The 14,875-nt window shown below is 48.3% G+C and overlaps 2 protein-coding genes across 2 annotated transcripts in view; both read right to left on the reverse strand.

Annotated features, from left to right (window-relative positions):
• PRR14 (proline rich 14) overlaps positions 1–228 on the reverse strand; it is a 5,239-nt gene extending 5,011 nt beyond the window's left edge. Inside the window, exon 1 of the mRNA XM_024744353.1 lies at positions 156–228. The gene's annotated coding sequence lies outside the window, so the exon portion shown is untranslated. The remainder of the gene's footprint in view (positions 1–155) is intronic.
• FBRS (fibrosin) overlaps positions 1–13,378 on the reverse strand; it is a 32,104-nt gene extending 18,726 nt beyond the window's left edge. Inside the window, exons 1-2 of the mRNA XM_024744338.1 lie at positions 13,329–13,378; positions 223–341 (exon numbers count right to left, since the gene is read on the reverse strand). Of these exons, the coding sequence (XP_024600106.1) occupies positions 223–341; positions 13,329–13,378 (169 nt within the window). The remainder of the gene's footprint in view (positions 1–222; positions 342–13,328) is intronic.
• Between the last annotated feature and the right edge of the window lie 1,497 nt (positions 13,379–14,875).

Here is a 14,875-nt window from a genome sequence, read left to right on the forward strand (position 1 = left end):
GGGAGGTCCCGCCCACAGACCCCCTCCCTCCGCCCTCCCCTGATCCCCGCCCAGCTCTCTCCCCAGCCGGGGACCAGATGGTTCAAAAGTTTCTTTCCCTCCCTCCTCCCGCCCTCTCTGCAGCCGTTCGGTGCCCTCCCCCGCGCGCCGCTCACCGCCGCCTCCCGCGGATCCCGGGTCTTCGACGGCTCCCACCTCCGGCTCCTTTAAAACTAGCCTTACCCAGCACTGCCCAACCGCCGAGGGCCTTCTTCTCGAAGCCCTGGGGCACCGCCCAATCGCCGGTCCCCGTCTTCCGGGGTGGTGAGAAACTAAGTGAAGCCGCCTGGCGGCCATCATCCCTAGGGGCAAGGAGCCAAATTTGGCAGCGCCGCCATTATAATTGAGGGCAGATTGCGCTGAACCAGATGAACCGAAGTAGACCGGACGGCGTCATCTTCTCCGGTCAGTGAGTGGCCGAAGACTATGGCAAGTTTCTCGAGCTATTGAGGCAACTGTCCTGAAGCTAGGTTGCCGCCACGTTTTTTAAGGGCATCTTCCGGTTCTTTCGTTTTTAGGCCAATAAACGTGAACTGAGTGCTAACGATATGTGAAATTCCCAATTTCCTAGAGAGGCCCCATTGAGCCCGTTTCCAGTACCATCGAAGGCTCCTGAACCGGGTTCCCACGTTGCAGGGAAGAGTTTGGCTAGGGCTGGTGCCGCCTCAGGCTCCTTTGCTCGCACGGTGGCGTGGAGAGACTGGGCTCAGTCAAAGTGGGGAAGAGGGTGGGGCATTGAGCTTCACTTTACCCGAGTGTTCTATAGAGGGCTCAGTACAGAGGCGTCATTGCAGGAGACCAGTAACCACCTTGGTGTGCTTGATGGCTCCGCTTTTCTCTGGTGCTCCCACGAGCCCTCTTTCAAGAGGGGCCTGGCTGATGGGGTGTGTAAATAGTCCTTAGTAGTAGGGGATCGGGGATGGAATCCTGCTGCTTAGAGAGGCTGCGTCACGGAAATTTTATACCAGGAGCCTGCTGTTGGTGGGGAGGTAGTGGGCATGTACTGGCTTCTTGTACTGTGAAGGCGCCCTCACTGCCTAACCAAAGCCCATGCCTCCACTAGTTCTCCTTCCCCAGGATTCCCTGGTCCAAACTAGTACTCTTCTTTTTTTTCTTTATTTAAAAAAATTATTTATTTTTGGCCGCGCTCCCAGGGCATGCGGGATCTTAATTCCCCGACCAGGGATCGAGCCCCTGCCCCCTACAGTGGAAGCTGGGAGTCCTAACCACTAGACCGTCAGGGGATTCCCTAGTATTTATTTTCTTGATAGAACAAAAAAGCCTGGAGGCTAGAATCCTGGGTCTGAGATGAAGGTGTGGAGTGACCTACTCAGCCCAGCATAATTCTCTTTTATGGGATTGAGTGATAAGAGTAATGATCCAGAAAGGAAGATATGGAAAGAACAGCATCGGTAAGAGTTGGTGTGGAAAATGAAGACTCCCGACTCTAACCAAGGACTCATCCAGATAGGTCTCTGGGACTACAGTGACTCTCTGTAGCACAAGGCCTGCTGGGGCCTCTGGAAATGCATGGTGAGACTTCTGGTGCGAATAAGCAACAGCTCTTCCAACTAGAAGTGTTCTCTCTCCCCGCTGGAGCAGGGCTGGCTACACAGGTGCTTGAGGATGTTCCCTGCTGGTATGGTGATGCTTCCAGCTGTGAGTAGAGATCCCTCTCAACTTTGATGAGTTGAGAGGGCCCCTGTAGGCTTTCACTTTCCTGCTTAAATACACAGGTGTTTCCCAGACTCCAGGGCAATGAAAACCTTTCAAGGGCCGAGCAAGCCTGATCTGAGTTTTGAGGGCAAAGGAAGTAGCCTAAAGAAAGGGCCTGAGAATCTGGCGGGGAGGGCCCAGCCCTATGATCCTAACTTGGGGTGCTGGAGTTCATCAAATTGAATAAGGTGGACTGCGGTTTCTTGGCCCTCAGCCCAGGCCAGCAGTGACGAGCCTTCACACCCTCACGGCCTTGCCTCTGGAAATAACCCTAGAGGGAGGATTTCCAGTCACCTCTTTGTGACTACCATTTCAAAAACTCTTACCTTATCCACCACCTGTGTACACACCCCAGGCGTGGCCAATGTGTGCTGATCCAGTGGCAAGAGGCCTCACCCAGCCTCCTACGGGACAGGTGATGTGGCTGGAGATTGGCACATCCGTGTATCTATTCTTAAGAAACTCTGGACCCCTTTAGGCTCTGGGCTCACATCTGCTTAACTGTTCCTGGCCTTAGAGGTCTCATTTGTAAAATGGGAACAATAAACCCTGTCATGCCTGCCTCAAAATAGAAGATCAAGTGAGAAGGCACATCTGAAAGTGCCTGATAAGTAAGTTAAGTCTCAGGCTGCAGGTAAAAAGAGGATGATAAAAACTACCTCTTTCCCTCAGAGTGCTCTATCCCTTCTGGTCCTCAAGCCAGCTGCTCTGCTCAGTATCTTTCTCTGTAGAAGCCTCTAGCCTGAGCTCTAGATCAGCCAGGGAGGATTGGGTTGGGTTGTGGCTGCAGGGTGTTGAGATGGAGGGATGTTCAGTTATAGCCCTTTGCCAAGAACCACCCCAGAGAAATGACAGGAAGTCTTGGGTTTGGGTTGCTACTCTGGTTCGCATCAACCATTCAACAAAATTTCATTACCTGTGTGCCATGCTGTGGGAACAGACAGGTGCCTGTCCCTAGGAGTTTGGAGTTTATATGCCTGTGTACAAGGTTGCCGTTGCCTCTGCTGCTTCCCTCAGCCTCAGTCCCCTCCACCCTGAAGTATTTAGTCCACCAGGTGCCAGCACACTCCTGTCCAATTTAGTTCCCCTGGTGAGGAGCTTTCAAGACCACCTCTGGGGGCTCTTCCACTCTGGTCAGCTACTTGCTAGAATTTTTATTTATCTGGGAAAAGTGGTCCTGCCCATTGTCTAGCTCGTCTTCCCCAGTCTAGAACCATCTGCCACCACTACTATCCTCACCTCCTTTTATTTTTTATTTATTTGTTTTTTAAGTGGGTATGATAGGCAGGTGTCAAGTTTGGAGGAACTGAATGGTAAAGTGATAGGGCCTGGACTTCCCTGGCGGTCCAGTGGTTAAGACTCCTCACTTCCCCTGCAGGGGGCACGGGTTCAATCCCTGGTCAGGGAACTAAGATGCCACTTACCCCACAGTGCGGCCAGAAAAAAAGTGATAGGGCTTATGGTGAGGATGTCAGGGGGAGGAAGAACATTGGGAGGATTAGAGAGAGAGTCAAGAAGTGTAAAGGGAGCTACCTATTAGTATCTGAAACAGATGTATGTCACTGTGCCAGTTATTCATTTATTACCTCTTGGAAAAAAATTCATTCTTTTTGCCTGCTGTGTGAAAATGGATCTGGGCCCTTTAACTACTTTTTCTTTCCCAGCTGGTACAATGAATGTTTTGTCAGTAGAGAGTTGGGGAGACATTGCAGGAAGGAAGGGCTTTGCTTCCTGGTTCCCATGAGCCCTATTGGCAGGCTCCTGAAGTATGTAGTGGCCAGCGGCACCCAGATGCCAGCAGCTTCCCCTGGTGCACCCCTTGGACAGTTCAATGGTGCAGTGCCTCTGGTGAGACACCTTCCCATGAACAGTTTTCCCTGGCACCCTAGAGGGAAGATTTCCAGCATGTTCCACCAGGGTGACACTCCAGTGACTTCTGTGTTCTCCACCCAAAATTCTGGATCTCAGCTCCAGGGAGGCCCAGGTACAGGCTCTTTCTTAGGTGCAGTATCTCCGGCTGAGGGGTAGTGGCTGCTCTTATAGCTGCTATTCCTGCATTCTTTAGAATTCTCTTTCCTTCTTACTATCTATAGCAGGCGGAATTGTGTCCCTCAGAATTGTGTCCCAGTTCCTGTGACTGTGACCTTATTTGGAAATAGAGTCTTTGCAGACATAATCATTGAAATCATACTGTATTTGGTTGGGCCTCAATCCAATTACTGGTGTCCTTGTAAGAAGAAGGAAGTTTGGACACAGACTTGTGGAAAGGAGAAGGCCATGTGAAGACACACAAAGAGACATGCAAGAAGAATGCCATGTGGTAACAGAGGCAGAGATTAGAGTGATGCATGTACAAATCTAAGGAATGCCAGAGATCACCAGCAAACCACCAGAAGCTAGGAAGAGGCACAGAAATATTCCCCCTAGGGTCTCAAAGGGAGTATGGCCCTGCTGATGCCTTGATTTCAGGATTCTAGTCTCCAGAACTACGAGAGAATAGATTTATGTTGTCTTAAGGCACCCAATTCGTGGTAATTTGTCATGGCAGCCCTAGGAAACTAATACATAATCCAATCCCTCATTTCTCTATTTCCCTTTTTTAGTTGATCATTCTTTTTTTTAAAAGTATTTTTAAATGTTATTTATTTATTTATTTGGCTGAATCAGGTCCTAGTCATGGCACACAGGATCTTCGTTGCCGTGCATGGGCTTTTCTCTAGTTGTGGTGCACGGGCTCCAGAGCGTAGAGGCTTGGTTGCTCCAGAGTGCGGGGGCTTAGTTGCCCCGTGGCATGTGGGATCCCAGTTCCCCATCCAGAGGCTGAACCCATGTCCCCTGCGTTGGGAGGGACCACTGGACCACCCGGAAAGTCCCGATGATTCTTTTTTTTGGCTGCGCCGCATGGTTTGCGGGATCTCAGTTCCCTGACCAGGGATTGAACCTGGGCCACAGCAGTGAAAGCCCAGAATCCTAACCACTAAGCCACCCCAATTATTGGGGACTCCCAATAATTCTGTTTAATAAACTTCTGCTTGTTGAAATTGCTATGTGGATTCTCCCAATTGTACCCACACTTATACCATCAGCAACAAAAATACTAGTGTTTTAGCACTAAAGAAAATGGAATATACGAATCTTGAAAGTTCCTACTGTAATTACTATGCAGATATTTCAGAGAGTAGGCCATTTTTGAGAGAGGTTTAAAATCTGCATTGCAGACATATTCCTTAAATGCATTTTGAATGCTCCTATCGCACCTGAGAAAAAAATAATAAATGAGAGCAGATGGTGCCTGTGAGGACAGCTGGCTCAACTGAAGTGGAGAAAGTTGGGTTAGGCAGCTGCCATGTTATCTAAAGGCCATTCCTGACATCCTGTGGTTTCAGGTGGAGGCCAGCTCTAGACAACACTCAGAAAACAAGTCCAGGTAGAAGTTTCTAGAAATGACTGTACCTGATACTATAGGCTGAGAAGGCAGAGGGGCAGTGGTAACAGTGGCAATGCCGAGGCAGGGAGGTCCACGACACACACAAAATACATTCACCTGGCTATGACCTTTCCTCCAGAGAAAGAGGCCTAGACATGAGAGGCAAGGGCCCTGGCTGGTCAAGAAGGCTCTAGGGCTTCCCTGGTGGTGCAATGGTTAAGAATCCGCCTGCCAAGGCAGGGGACATGGGTTCGAGCCCTGGCCCGGGAGGATCCCACATGCTGCAGAGCAACGTGGCCCATGCGCCACAACTGCTAAGCCTGCGCTCTAGAACCCACGAGCCACAACTACTGAAGCCTGTGCTCCTAGAGCCCGTGTTCCACAACAAGAGAAGCCACCGCAATGAGAAGCCCGCGCACCACAACGAACAGTAGCCCCCACTCACCGCAACTAGAGAAAACCTGTGCGCAGCAAAGAAGACCCAACGCAGCCAAAAATAAATAAATCAATAAAAAAAGAAGGCTATAAATATGGGATGACATGTCCATTTATTTGCTAAACACATTTTTAAAACTCAAACCACATGCCAGACACAAAAATTACTGTGGTGAGCAAGACAGTGAGAGTTCTTGTCCACAGAGAGACAAGTAAACAGACCAGGGCCTAGTGAGATAAATGCTAAACTCAGCTTATATGCAGGTTCCCAAAAGTGCACATAAGCAGAGCTAGAGAAACCTCAGAGAAGGTGATGAATCATCTAAGAACTGAGGGAAAGGGGGTCGGTGGGGAGACTGTGCATGGGTCATCCCAACTGTGCAAAGGACCAGAGGACAAAACTCAGGAGGCTGCAAATAATTGGGTGTCAGCCTCTCAGAACTAATGCATGCCTTTTAGAATAAATATGTTGGGGCTTCCCTGATGGCGCAGTGATTAAGAATCCGCCTGCCGATGCTAGGGACACGGGTTCGAGCCCTGGTTGAGGAAGATCCCACATGCTGCAGAGCAGCTGGGCCCATTCGCCACAGCTACTGAGCCTGTGCTATAGAGCCTGTGAGCCACAACTACTGAGGCCCGTGCGCCTAGAACCCGTGCTCCGCAGCAAGAGAAGCCACCACCATGAGAAGCCCGTGCGCCACAACAAAGAGTAGCCCCTGCTCACCGCAACTAAAGAAAGCCCATGCACAGCAACGAAGACCCAATGCAGCCAAAATTAAATTTTTTTAAAAATAAAAAAAAAAAAAACATTTTCCCAAGGTTCGGGCATCCAACCTCTTTTCCTTGGTTCCAACTGTCATTATATCCTCTAGGCCAGTGATTCCCCACTTGGGGGGGTGACTCCCCACTACCCCACCCCTCAGGGGGTGTTTGGCAATGTACAGAGACATTTTTTGGTTGTCCAGCATGGGGGTGGGGGTGGGGGTGGGGGGGAACGGAAGGTCCAGGGAGGGGTGTGTGTGCGCTACTGACATCTAGTGGGGTAGAGGCTAGGGATGCTTCCACTAAACATCCTACCATGCACAGGACAGCGTCTCACAACAAAGAATTCTCTGACTCAAAATATTAATAGTACTGCGATTGAGAAATCCTCCTCTAGGCCTGCACATCTAACTGGCTGCTAAACATTTTCACATGGTTGATGAGCTGAGAGCTTCTTATTTTTTTCTAGATATTTTAGTTGACTATTCAACTACACTTTACTCCTGTTGCTAGCATATGACCTAAAATCCTGTTACCCGAGTCCTTCCTTCTCATGGTTTTCCCATGCCAGTCCCGAGTCTATTATGTACCTGTAGTTTAGGACAAATCCATGGGGGAAAAAAACATGCAAAGTCTCTCTCCTCAAGGAGCTTACCTTCCAAAGCGGGAGAATGGACAATTTCTAATCGACATAGATAAGGGATCCTTCCTTATCTATGGATAATGGGTGGGCCCAGGGGTATCAGCTGTCTTGCTCAAAACCAGCCAGCCCTGCTCAGTGAAAAAGTGTCCCTTGTCCTCTACCATGCTCAGAATGCCCCGTGGACATGCGTGTAGGTGAAAACAGGTTTGTAATTATCTGAGTACAGAACCTATATTTATTTTATATAGAAGCACGAACTTACAAGTACAGTTTTAATCCTGACTTTTCCAGAAAGGCCTGTATAAATGGAGGAAAGACTGTATTTTGTTTTGTTTGGAACTTTGCCAAGAATTATTTGCCATTTTGGAAAATCATTGCACAGATGGCCACACTTGAATTTGAATCAGCAACACAACCCATCTGTGACAGCCTGAGTTTGTAGCTGCTGTGTTCATAGAAATCCTATATGTAGTGCAAGCATATTTCCATATGATTGCTTCACTAAATCCTTTGGCAAAGCCCTGCCCAAGCATTTACATATTGAGATATACGTTACTTTTTTTTAAAGAATAATATAATACACGAAAGTGCACAAATCTTAATGAACCTCAATGTTCTTATTAAATAGAGACCACAGTCCCTACCCTCACATGGAGCGTTGATCAGGGTTAGATGATTCTAAGAAGGTTGTTGTACGCCTGGGGCAATGTAGAAGTTCCACAAAGGTGCTCAGCTCCCTACTGGCTTCTTTCAGGACAGGAACCCAGTTAATTTTGCGGCCAGGACGCACTCTCCGAGGCCTTGTGGGTCAGCGGAACAGAAGGAGCTGAGGTGGAATAGCCCAGAGGACGCTGACCAATGCGGGCTCGCTACATGGTAACCTCCGGAGACTCCTGATCCTGTTCTTGCGAACCCGGCCTCCTGTCAGGCGTTACCTAGCAACAGCGTCCTAGAGTCTGGCCCAAGAGGCCAATCAGCACGTACTTAGTTATTTCCGTGATGGGAACAGTCCAGTCACCGGGCGCTGTCAAAAGCCACCTCCTCAAGCTAATCTCCGCAAGCACCAATGAGGGATTAGGAATTTTAAGAGCTGGAGCTGAGTATTCGGAGCTGGCTCTTATTTGGTAAGACCAGCTAGGGGGAAAGAATGACCAGCTTCCGACTGCATCTGAATGATGGTTGTGAAGGCAGGTCGCCGCCATATTCTCTTAGGGCGTTTTCCGGTACCATTGTCCACTCTGAGTACCAGAGTGACCCATGACGTTGTGATTCCTCTGTTTGGGCCGCAGCTTGGCCCCACGCAAAGCCAAATCCGGGCTGGCTCAGACACCGGGTCTAGCAGGGCAGTGTCTCCTTGGTCCGGAAAAGAGAGTAGCTCTTGGATTGGGGCATCTAGGACCTGGGGACTGGAAGAATTCAAGCGCCGCCCTAGTCCCGTTCCCCATCTGCAGCCCAGAGCCTGGATCCGAGCCGAGGAGGCTGTGAGCTGTGTAACTTTGCCGCGCGGCGGAGTATTTCTTCTTGGAGAAGTGGTGAAATCCGAGGCGCAGAAGGCCCTTTTACCGAAAGTGATACTAGAGCCCTATGGCCACCTGAGGGCGCTCCGTGAGGCCCTTTAGTGGTCTCCCTTTGCCCATTTTTGCTCACTCTTTATTCATCTATTCACGATGTACGTAAGCCAGTTCTTGGGCTAGAACTGCAGATGCGGACTACTCAGGGCAAAATACCTGGAGCTGAGGGGAACAGAGGGGATAGTGGGCTGAGGCTTGGGGAGGGACTGTCCTAGAGTGTCTCTTGAAAGCCTTTTTTTTTTTAATAATTTACTATGACCATCTTGCTTTGTCTATGACTACAGCATAGTTTCTTTTTAAAACGGCTGTATTGAAATGTTATTCACATACCAAGTAATTCACCCATTTAAAGTGTAAAATTCAATGTTCTTTAGTATATTTAGAGTTATGAAACCATCACCACAATCAACTAAACACATTGTCATCACTCCAGAAAGAAACTCCCCAGCCATCACTCCCCATTCTCCTCTCCTCCAGCCCCTGGCAACCACTGATCTACTTTATCTCTCTGTAGATTTGCCTTTTCTGGACATTTCATGTAAATGGAATCATAAGACATGTGGTCTTTTTTTATCCGGCTTATTTCACTTGGCATGTTTTTAAAGTTCGTCCGTGTTATAACATGAATCATTATTTAGAATTTTTTAAATAGATTTTAGTTTTAGAGTAGTTTAGAGTTCACAGTAGAATTGAGCTGAATGTACAGAGTTCCCATATTCCTCTGCCCTCCCCCCAGCCTCCCCCACTATCAACAACCCATACCAGAGTGGCACATTTGTTACAATCTATGAACCTACATTGACTCATCATTATCACTCAAAGTCCATAGTTCGCATTAAGATTCACTTTTGGTGTTGTACTTCTATGACTTTTGACAAATGCATAATGACGTGTATCCACCATTATTATAGTATCATGTGCAATAGTTTCATTACCCTAAAAATCCTCTGTGCTCCAACTATTCATTCCTCCTTTTCCCAACCCCTGGAAACCACTGATCTTTTTATTGTCTCCATGGTTTTGCCTTTTCCAGAATGTCATATAGTTGGAATCATACAATAATCACTTAGTAATATGCATTTGAGGTCTCTGCATATCTTTTCATGGCCTGACAGCTCATTTCTTTTTAGCGCTAATATTTCACTGTATGGATGTACCACAGTTTATTTATCCATTCACTTACTGAAGGTCATCTCGGTTGCTTCCAAGCTTTGGCAATTATTATTATTATTATTATTATTTTCGGTATGCGGGCCTCTCACTGCTGTGACCTCTCCCTTTGCGGAGCACAGGCTCCGGACGCACAGGCTCAGAGGCCACGGCTCACGGGCCCAACCGCTCCGCAGCATGTGGGGTCTTCCCGGACCGAGGCACGAACCCGTGTCCCGTGCATCGGCAGGCGGACTCTCAACCACTGCGCCACCAGGGAAGCCCACAAGCTTTGGCAATTATGAATACAGTTGCTGTAAACATCCGTGTGCAGGTTTTTGTGTGGACGTAAGTTATCAACTCCTTTGGGTAAATACCAAGAAGCATAATTGCTGGATCATATAATAAGAGTATGTTTATTTTTCTAAGAAATTGACAGTCTTACAAAATGGCTGTACTAATTTTTTTCAATGAATTCCTTAGGAGTTTGTATATCGTGTCACCTACATATAGCAAGAGTTTTACATCTCTCCAATCTGGATGGCTTTTATTTCGTAATCTTGCCTAATTGTTCTGCCTAGAACAGTATAATGTAACAGAATAAAATGGAAGTGATGAGAAAAATATATATATATATATATATTATAGTATGTAATAATGAGAATAATATTGGTGAATAGAATAGAAATGAAAAGAGTGGGCCTCCTTATCTTGTTCCTGACCTTATGGGAAAATCATTCAGTCTTTCATCAAGTTGAGGACTTTCCCTTTTATTTCTAGTTGTTGAGTGTTTTTATTATGAAGGGGTGTTGGATGTTGTCAAGTTCTTTTTGCATATCTGTTAAGATGATCCTATGGTTTTTGTCCTTATTGACATATGATGTATTACATGAATTGATTTTCAGATGTTAAATCAACCTTGCACGCCTGGGCTAACTCCCATCCAATCATGCTATATAATCCTTTCTGTGTGTTGGATTTGGTCTTCTCTTGTATTTTGTTAGGTATTTGTTTTTATTTTTATTTGTGGTAAAATTCACACAACATAAAATTTATCATCTTGACCATTTTTAAGTGTACAGTTCAGTAGTGTTAAGAATACTCACATTGTTGTGCAACCAATCTCCAGACCTTTCTCATCCTGCAAAACTGGAACTCTGTATGTAATAGGGAAGAACCTTTTGTATTCTATCACAAGTTAATCACTAAAGAGATGTTGCCTCTAAGCTTACATTATACATAATGGCCCATCTCTGGGAACCCTGCTTGCCAGGTAATGAGCATTAAGCTAAATACCTTTGTTTAGCTCACAGAAAACATCCTGACCAGGCCCACCTGTGAATGACTGTGGGAGGAAGAAATTAACACATCCCCTTTGGAGGCAGATGGGAATCAGGAAGTATTTTGCTTTACTCCCTCCCATTTTTGTATAAAAGGAGCCTGAGTTGTAACTCAGGCAAGATGGTTCTTTGGGCACAAACCCACCATCTTCTTGGTCAGCTGGCTTTCTGAATAAAGTCGTTATTCCTTGCCCCAGCAACTCCTCTCTCGATTATTGGCCTGTCCTGTGGTGAGCAGTACGAGCTTAGACTCAGTAACATATACTTATTAAAAAACTCCCCGTATTCCCCTCTCCTCAGCCCATGGTAATCACCCAACCACCATTCTACTTTCTGTTTCTATGAAATTGGCTACTTTAGATACCTCATATAAGTGGAATCATACATATTTATCATTTTGTGACTGGCTTATTTCACTTAATGTCCTCGAGTTTCCTCCAAGTTGTAGCACATGTCAGGTTTCCTAACTTTTCATGGCTGGATAATATTCAATTGTATGTAAACACCACATTTTCTTTATCCATTCATTGGTCCATGGACACCGGGGTTTCTTCCACCTCTTGACTATTGTGAATAATGCTGCCGTAAACGTGCGTGCATCAATATCTCCTCAAGACACTGCTTTGAATTCTTTAGGGTATATACCCAAAGTGGAATTTTTGGATCATAAAGTAATTCTATTTTTAATTTTTTGATGAACCACTATAATGTTTTCCAGAGCAACTGCAGCATTCTACATTCCCACCAACAGTGCACAAGAATTCTAGTTACTCCACATCCTCACCTGCACTTGTTGTTGTTGTTTTTTTTATAATAGTAGCCATCTTAATGTGTGTGAGGACAGTAGAGTTTTTTGACTATTGAAGACAGGCTTATCTAATCATCTGTTTTAAACACCTACTTTTAGTGCAATTTCTCTAGCTCTTTATGTTTCAGCCAGTTTTTTTCCCTTTCTTCTGTTTTTAATTAATTATTTTATTTATTAATTTATTTTTGGCAGTGTTGGGTCTTCGTTGCAGGCTTTCTCTACTTGTGACGAGCTGGGGCTACTCTTCGTTGCAGTGTGCGGGCTTCTCATTGTGGTGGCTTCTCTTGTTGTGGAGCATGGGCTCTAGGTGCACAGGCTTCAGTAGTTGTGGCATGGGGGCTCAGTAGTTGTAGCTCACAGGCTCTAGAGCGCAGGCTCAGTAGTTGTGGCACATGGGCTTAGTTGCTCTACGGCATGTGGAATCTTCCTGGACCAGGGCTGGAACCCGTGTCCCCTGCATTGGCAGGCAGATTCTTAACCACTGCGCCACCAGGGAAGTCCTCGCTTTCTTCTTAATTGTTTCACAATGGTTATCTTTTTCTGTGCTCAACTCGGAGGTGAGAGACTATCTTATTCCCTGGGGTGTGTCACTGTGCCCTTCTCATGGTAGATTCCATATAAATCTTAACAGGTAAATACATTGGAAATACGACCATCATCTGAGGTGAAATATGCAAGAGGCCTACTGTCGTACTCTCAGATGCTTACAGAGGACACTACTAAGCTAGAAGTGAAGTCTGTACTGCATTATGATGCCTTTACTACCTGGGGGCTGCTGGCTCCACTGGGGGCTTTTCCAGTGCCCTAGGCAACTAGACCTGTGTGTATCTGTCTCCCTCAGTAGGTTGTAAGCACCACTTGGAGAAGGCACCCCTAGAGCCACCTCTTTCTGGTCCCAAGCATTATAGTTGGAGATGCCATGTTAAATCACTTCAGACATGGAGAGCCTCAGGTGCTCCAGGACTAAACCTTGAGTCAAGTCCAGTGGAGACCTAAGCATCTGGAAGGCTGTGGAGAGGAATGTAAGTAACCTCCACGGCCGAGGTCACTTTGAGTAGCTCCCTGCTCTCTACCCAGCGCCTACAACTGTGCTCAACCCAGTGGGTGCTTAATAAATGTTTGACCATCGTCCAAGTCTGGGTGTAAAGGCGGCAGGGAATCCTAGAGCAACGCAGACGAGGCTCTGGCGAGAGCGGGGCCGAGCGCCAGGCCAGGGAGGAGGCCGGTGCTGTGAACTCTTGGGCAGCAGAGCTGCGCCGCTGTCCCTTGGCACGTACACCCAACACAACACCTGCGGCCGAGCAGGTGCTGAACAGTGGCTGGCTGGGCCTCCAGGAAGGTGGCCTGCCCTCAACTCTATTGCTGGCTTCCTTCCAACCGGAACGATTCTCTCAGACCCAATCAGGACACTGGCTCTTTGCCTTCTGCCGGACACCACCCAATCACAGTGCGCGGGAGGGAGAAGGGCGTGAAGCTCAGCAGCGCCATGACACTTCAGGGCGAAGAGTTTAGGGCCCCGGCGCCGCCTAGCGGTGGGTGAGATTCAACCGCGCTTCCACTGCGCCCGAAGGCATCTTCCCAGGCTCTAACCCCGGTCCTTGCAGGACCCGTGAGAGTAACATCGGAGGGGTTTTCACTGGCCCCAGGAGAGGCTGGTCGCGGAGCCTTTCGGGCCTCCTCGGCGACGCTTTGCGTCCGAGCAGAGGCCGGCTTAGCCCCGCTGCGTCCAGAACCCGGCGCCCAGCGGCGAACCCGGGGAGAAGCTCTGGACCCACGGCGCTGCCCCCGGACCCGCTCCTTGCCGGCGGGCAGGGGGAGGCCCGGTCCGGGCGAGGGAGGCCGGGCGCCGTGAGCTTCGCGGACGTGGCCGTGTACTTCTTCCCGGAGGAGTGGGGGTGTCTGCGGCCCGCGCAGAGGGCCCTGTATCGGGACGTGATGCGGGAGACCTACGGCCACCTGGGTGCGCTCGCTGAGGCCCAGCCCTCCCCTTTAACCTTTTTCTTGTGACCGGGCGACCTTTAGGCTTCGGTCCGGGCGCGCCTGAGAGTGTGTCTATTGTTGGGACGGGTCTTCTCTCCGAGTGATCGGGAGGCTGCACCCCACCCCAGCAGAGGAAGCACCTTCTCTAGGCTCCATCCTCTCACCCTGTCCGCTGTTGGCCCTTCTCCCCTAGGATTTGCAGGTCCCAAACCGGCCCTCATCTCCTGGATGGAGGGAAGGAAGGAGGCATGGAGCTCGGAGGCCAAGGATCCCGAGGAGGGGCCGAGGGGCCCAGGATCTGGGATAGGTGAGGAAAACTGAGCTGAGCTGGAAGTCAGCCTCTCTTGGGAGTGAGCCAGGCGGCCCTTTCTCCCAGGAGCCCCTCCCGCTACCTTCCGCAGCCCTTCTCTTTAAAGACCCCAGTTAGTACGAATCCAGTGAACCCTCTCTTCCCAAATTCTCTTTACCACACCTGGCGTCCTCCTTGCCTTCAAGGGAAGCTGGTCCCACTGTCCACACTGTGGGTTTGGGGTGAGGCAGCTCTGTTGGGGATTGAGATCTTTTGCCTTCTTTCTGCTTAGAGCATTGCTGTCCAACAGAGCTTTCTTCAGTTATGAGAATGTGCTGTACCTCTGCTGTCCAACATAGAAGCCACTATCCACATGTGGCTATTTAGAACTTAAAATGTGGCTAGTGTGACTGAGGAAGGGAATTTTAACTTTTAGCTAATTTAAGCCTAGACACTGCCATGTTTCTGATTGGCCTTGCAGAGGGGCCAGTTCACTTTGTCAGGTTTCTTGGCCCACCCTTGCCTCTAAGGAAGTACCCTGCCATTTGAAGCTGCCTAGACCCCTCAATATAAGTAATTTAATGACTTGCCACCTTCCAATTAAGATGGCAACAGGTGTTTTTGTGTGCTTAAAAGGCACTGAGGTCTCAGTTTAAGAAATGGTTTCACTGAAATGCCCACATCTAAGGTCTTTAACCAGGGAGAGGTGTTAGCTT

Source organism: Neophocaena asiaeorientalis, unplaced genomic scaffold, assembly GCF_003031525.2.
Source record: "Neophocaena asiaeorientalis asiaeorientalis breed wild unplaced genomic scaffold, Neophocaena_asiaeorientalis_V1.1 scaffold91, whole genome shotgun sequence".
Classification (NCBI taxonomy): Eukaryota; Metazoa; Chordata; class Mammalia; order Artiodactyla; family Phocoenidae; genus Neophocaena; species Neophocaena asiaeorientalis.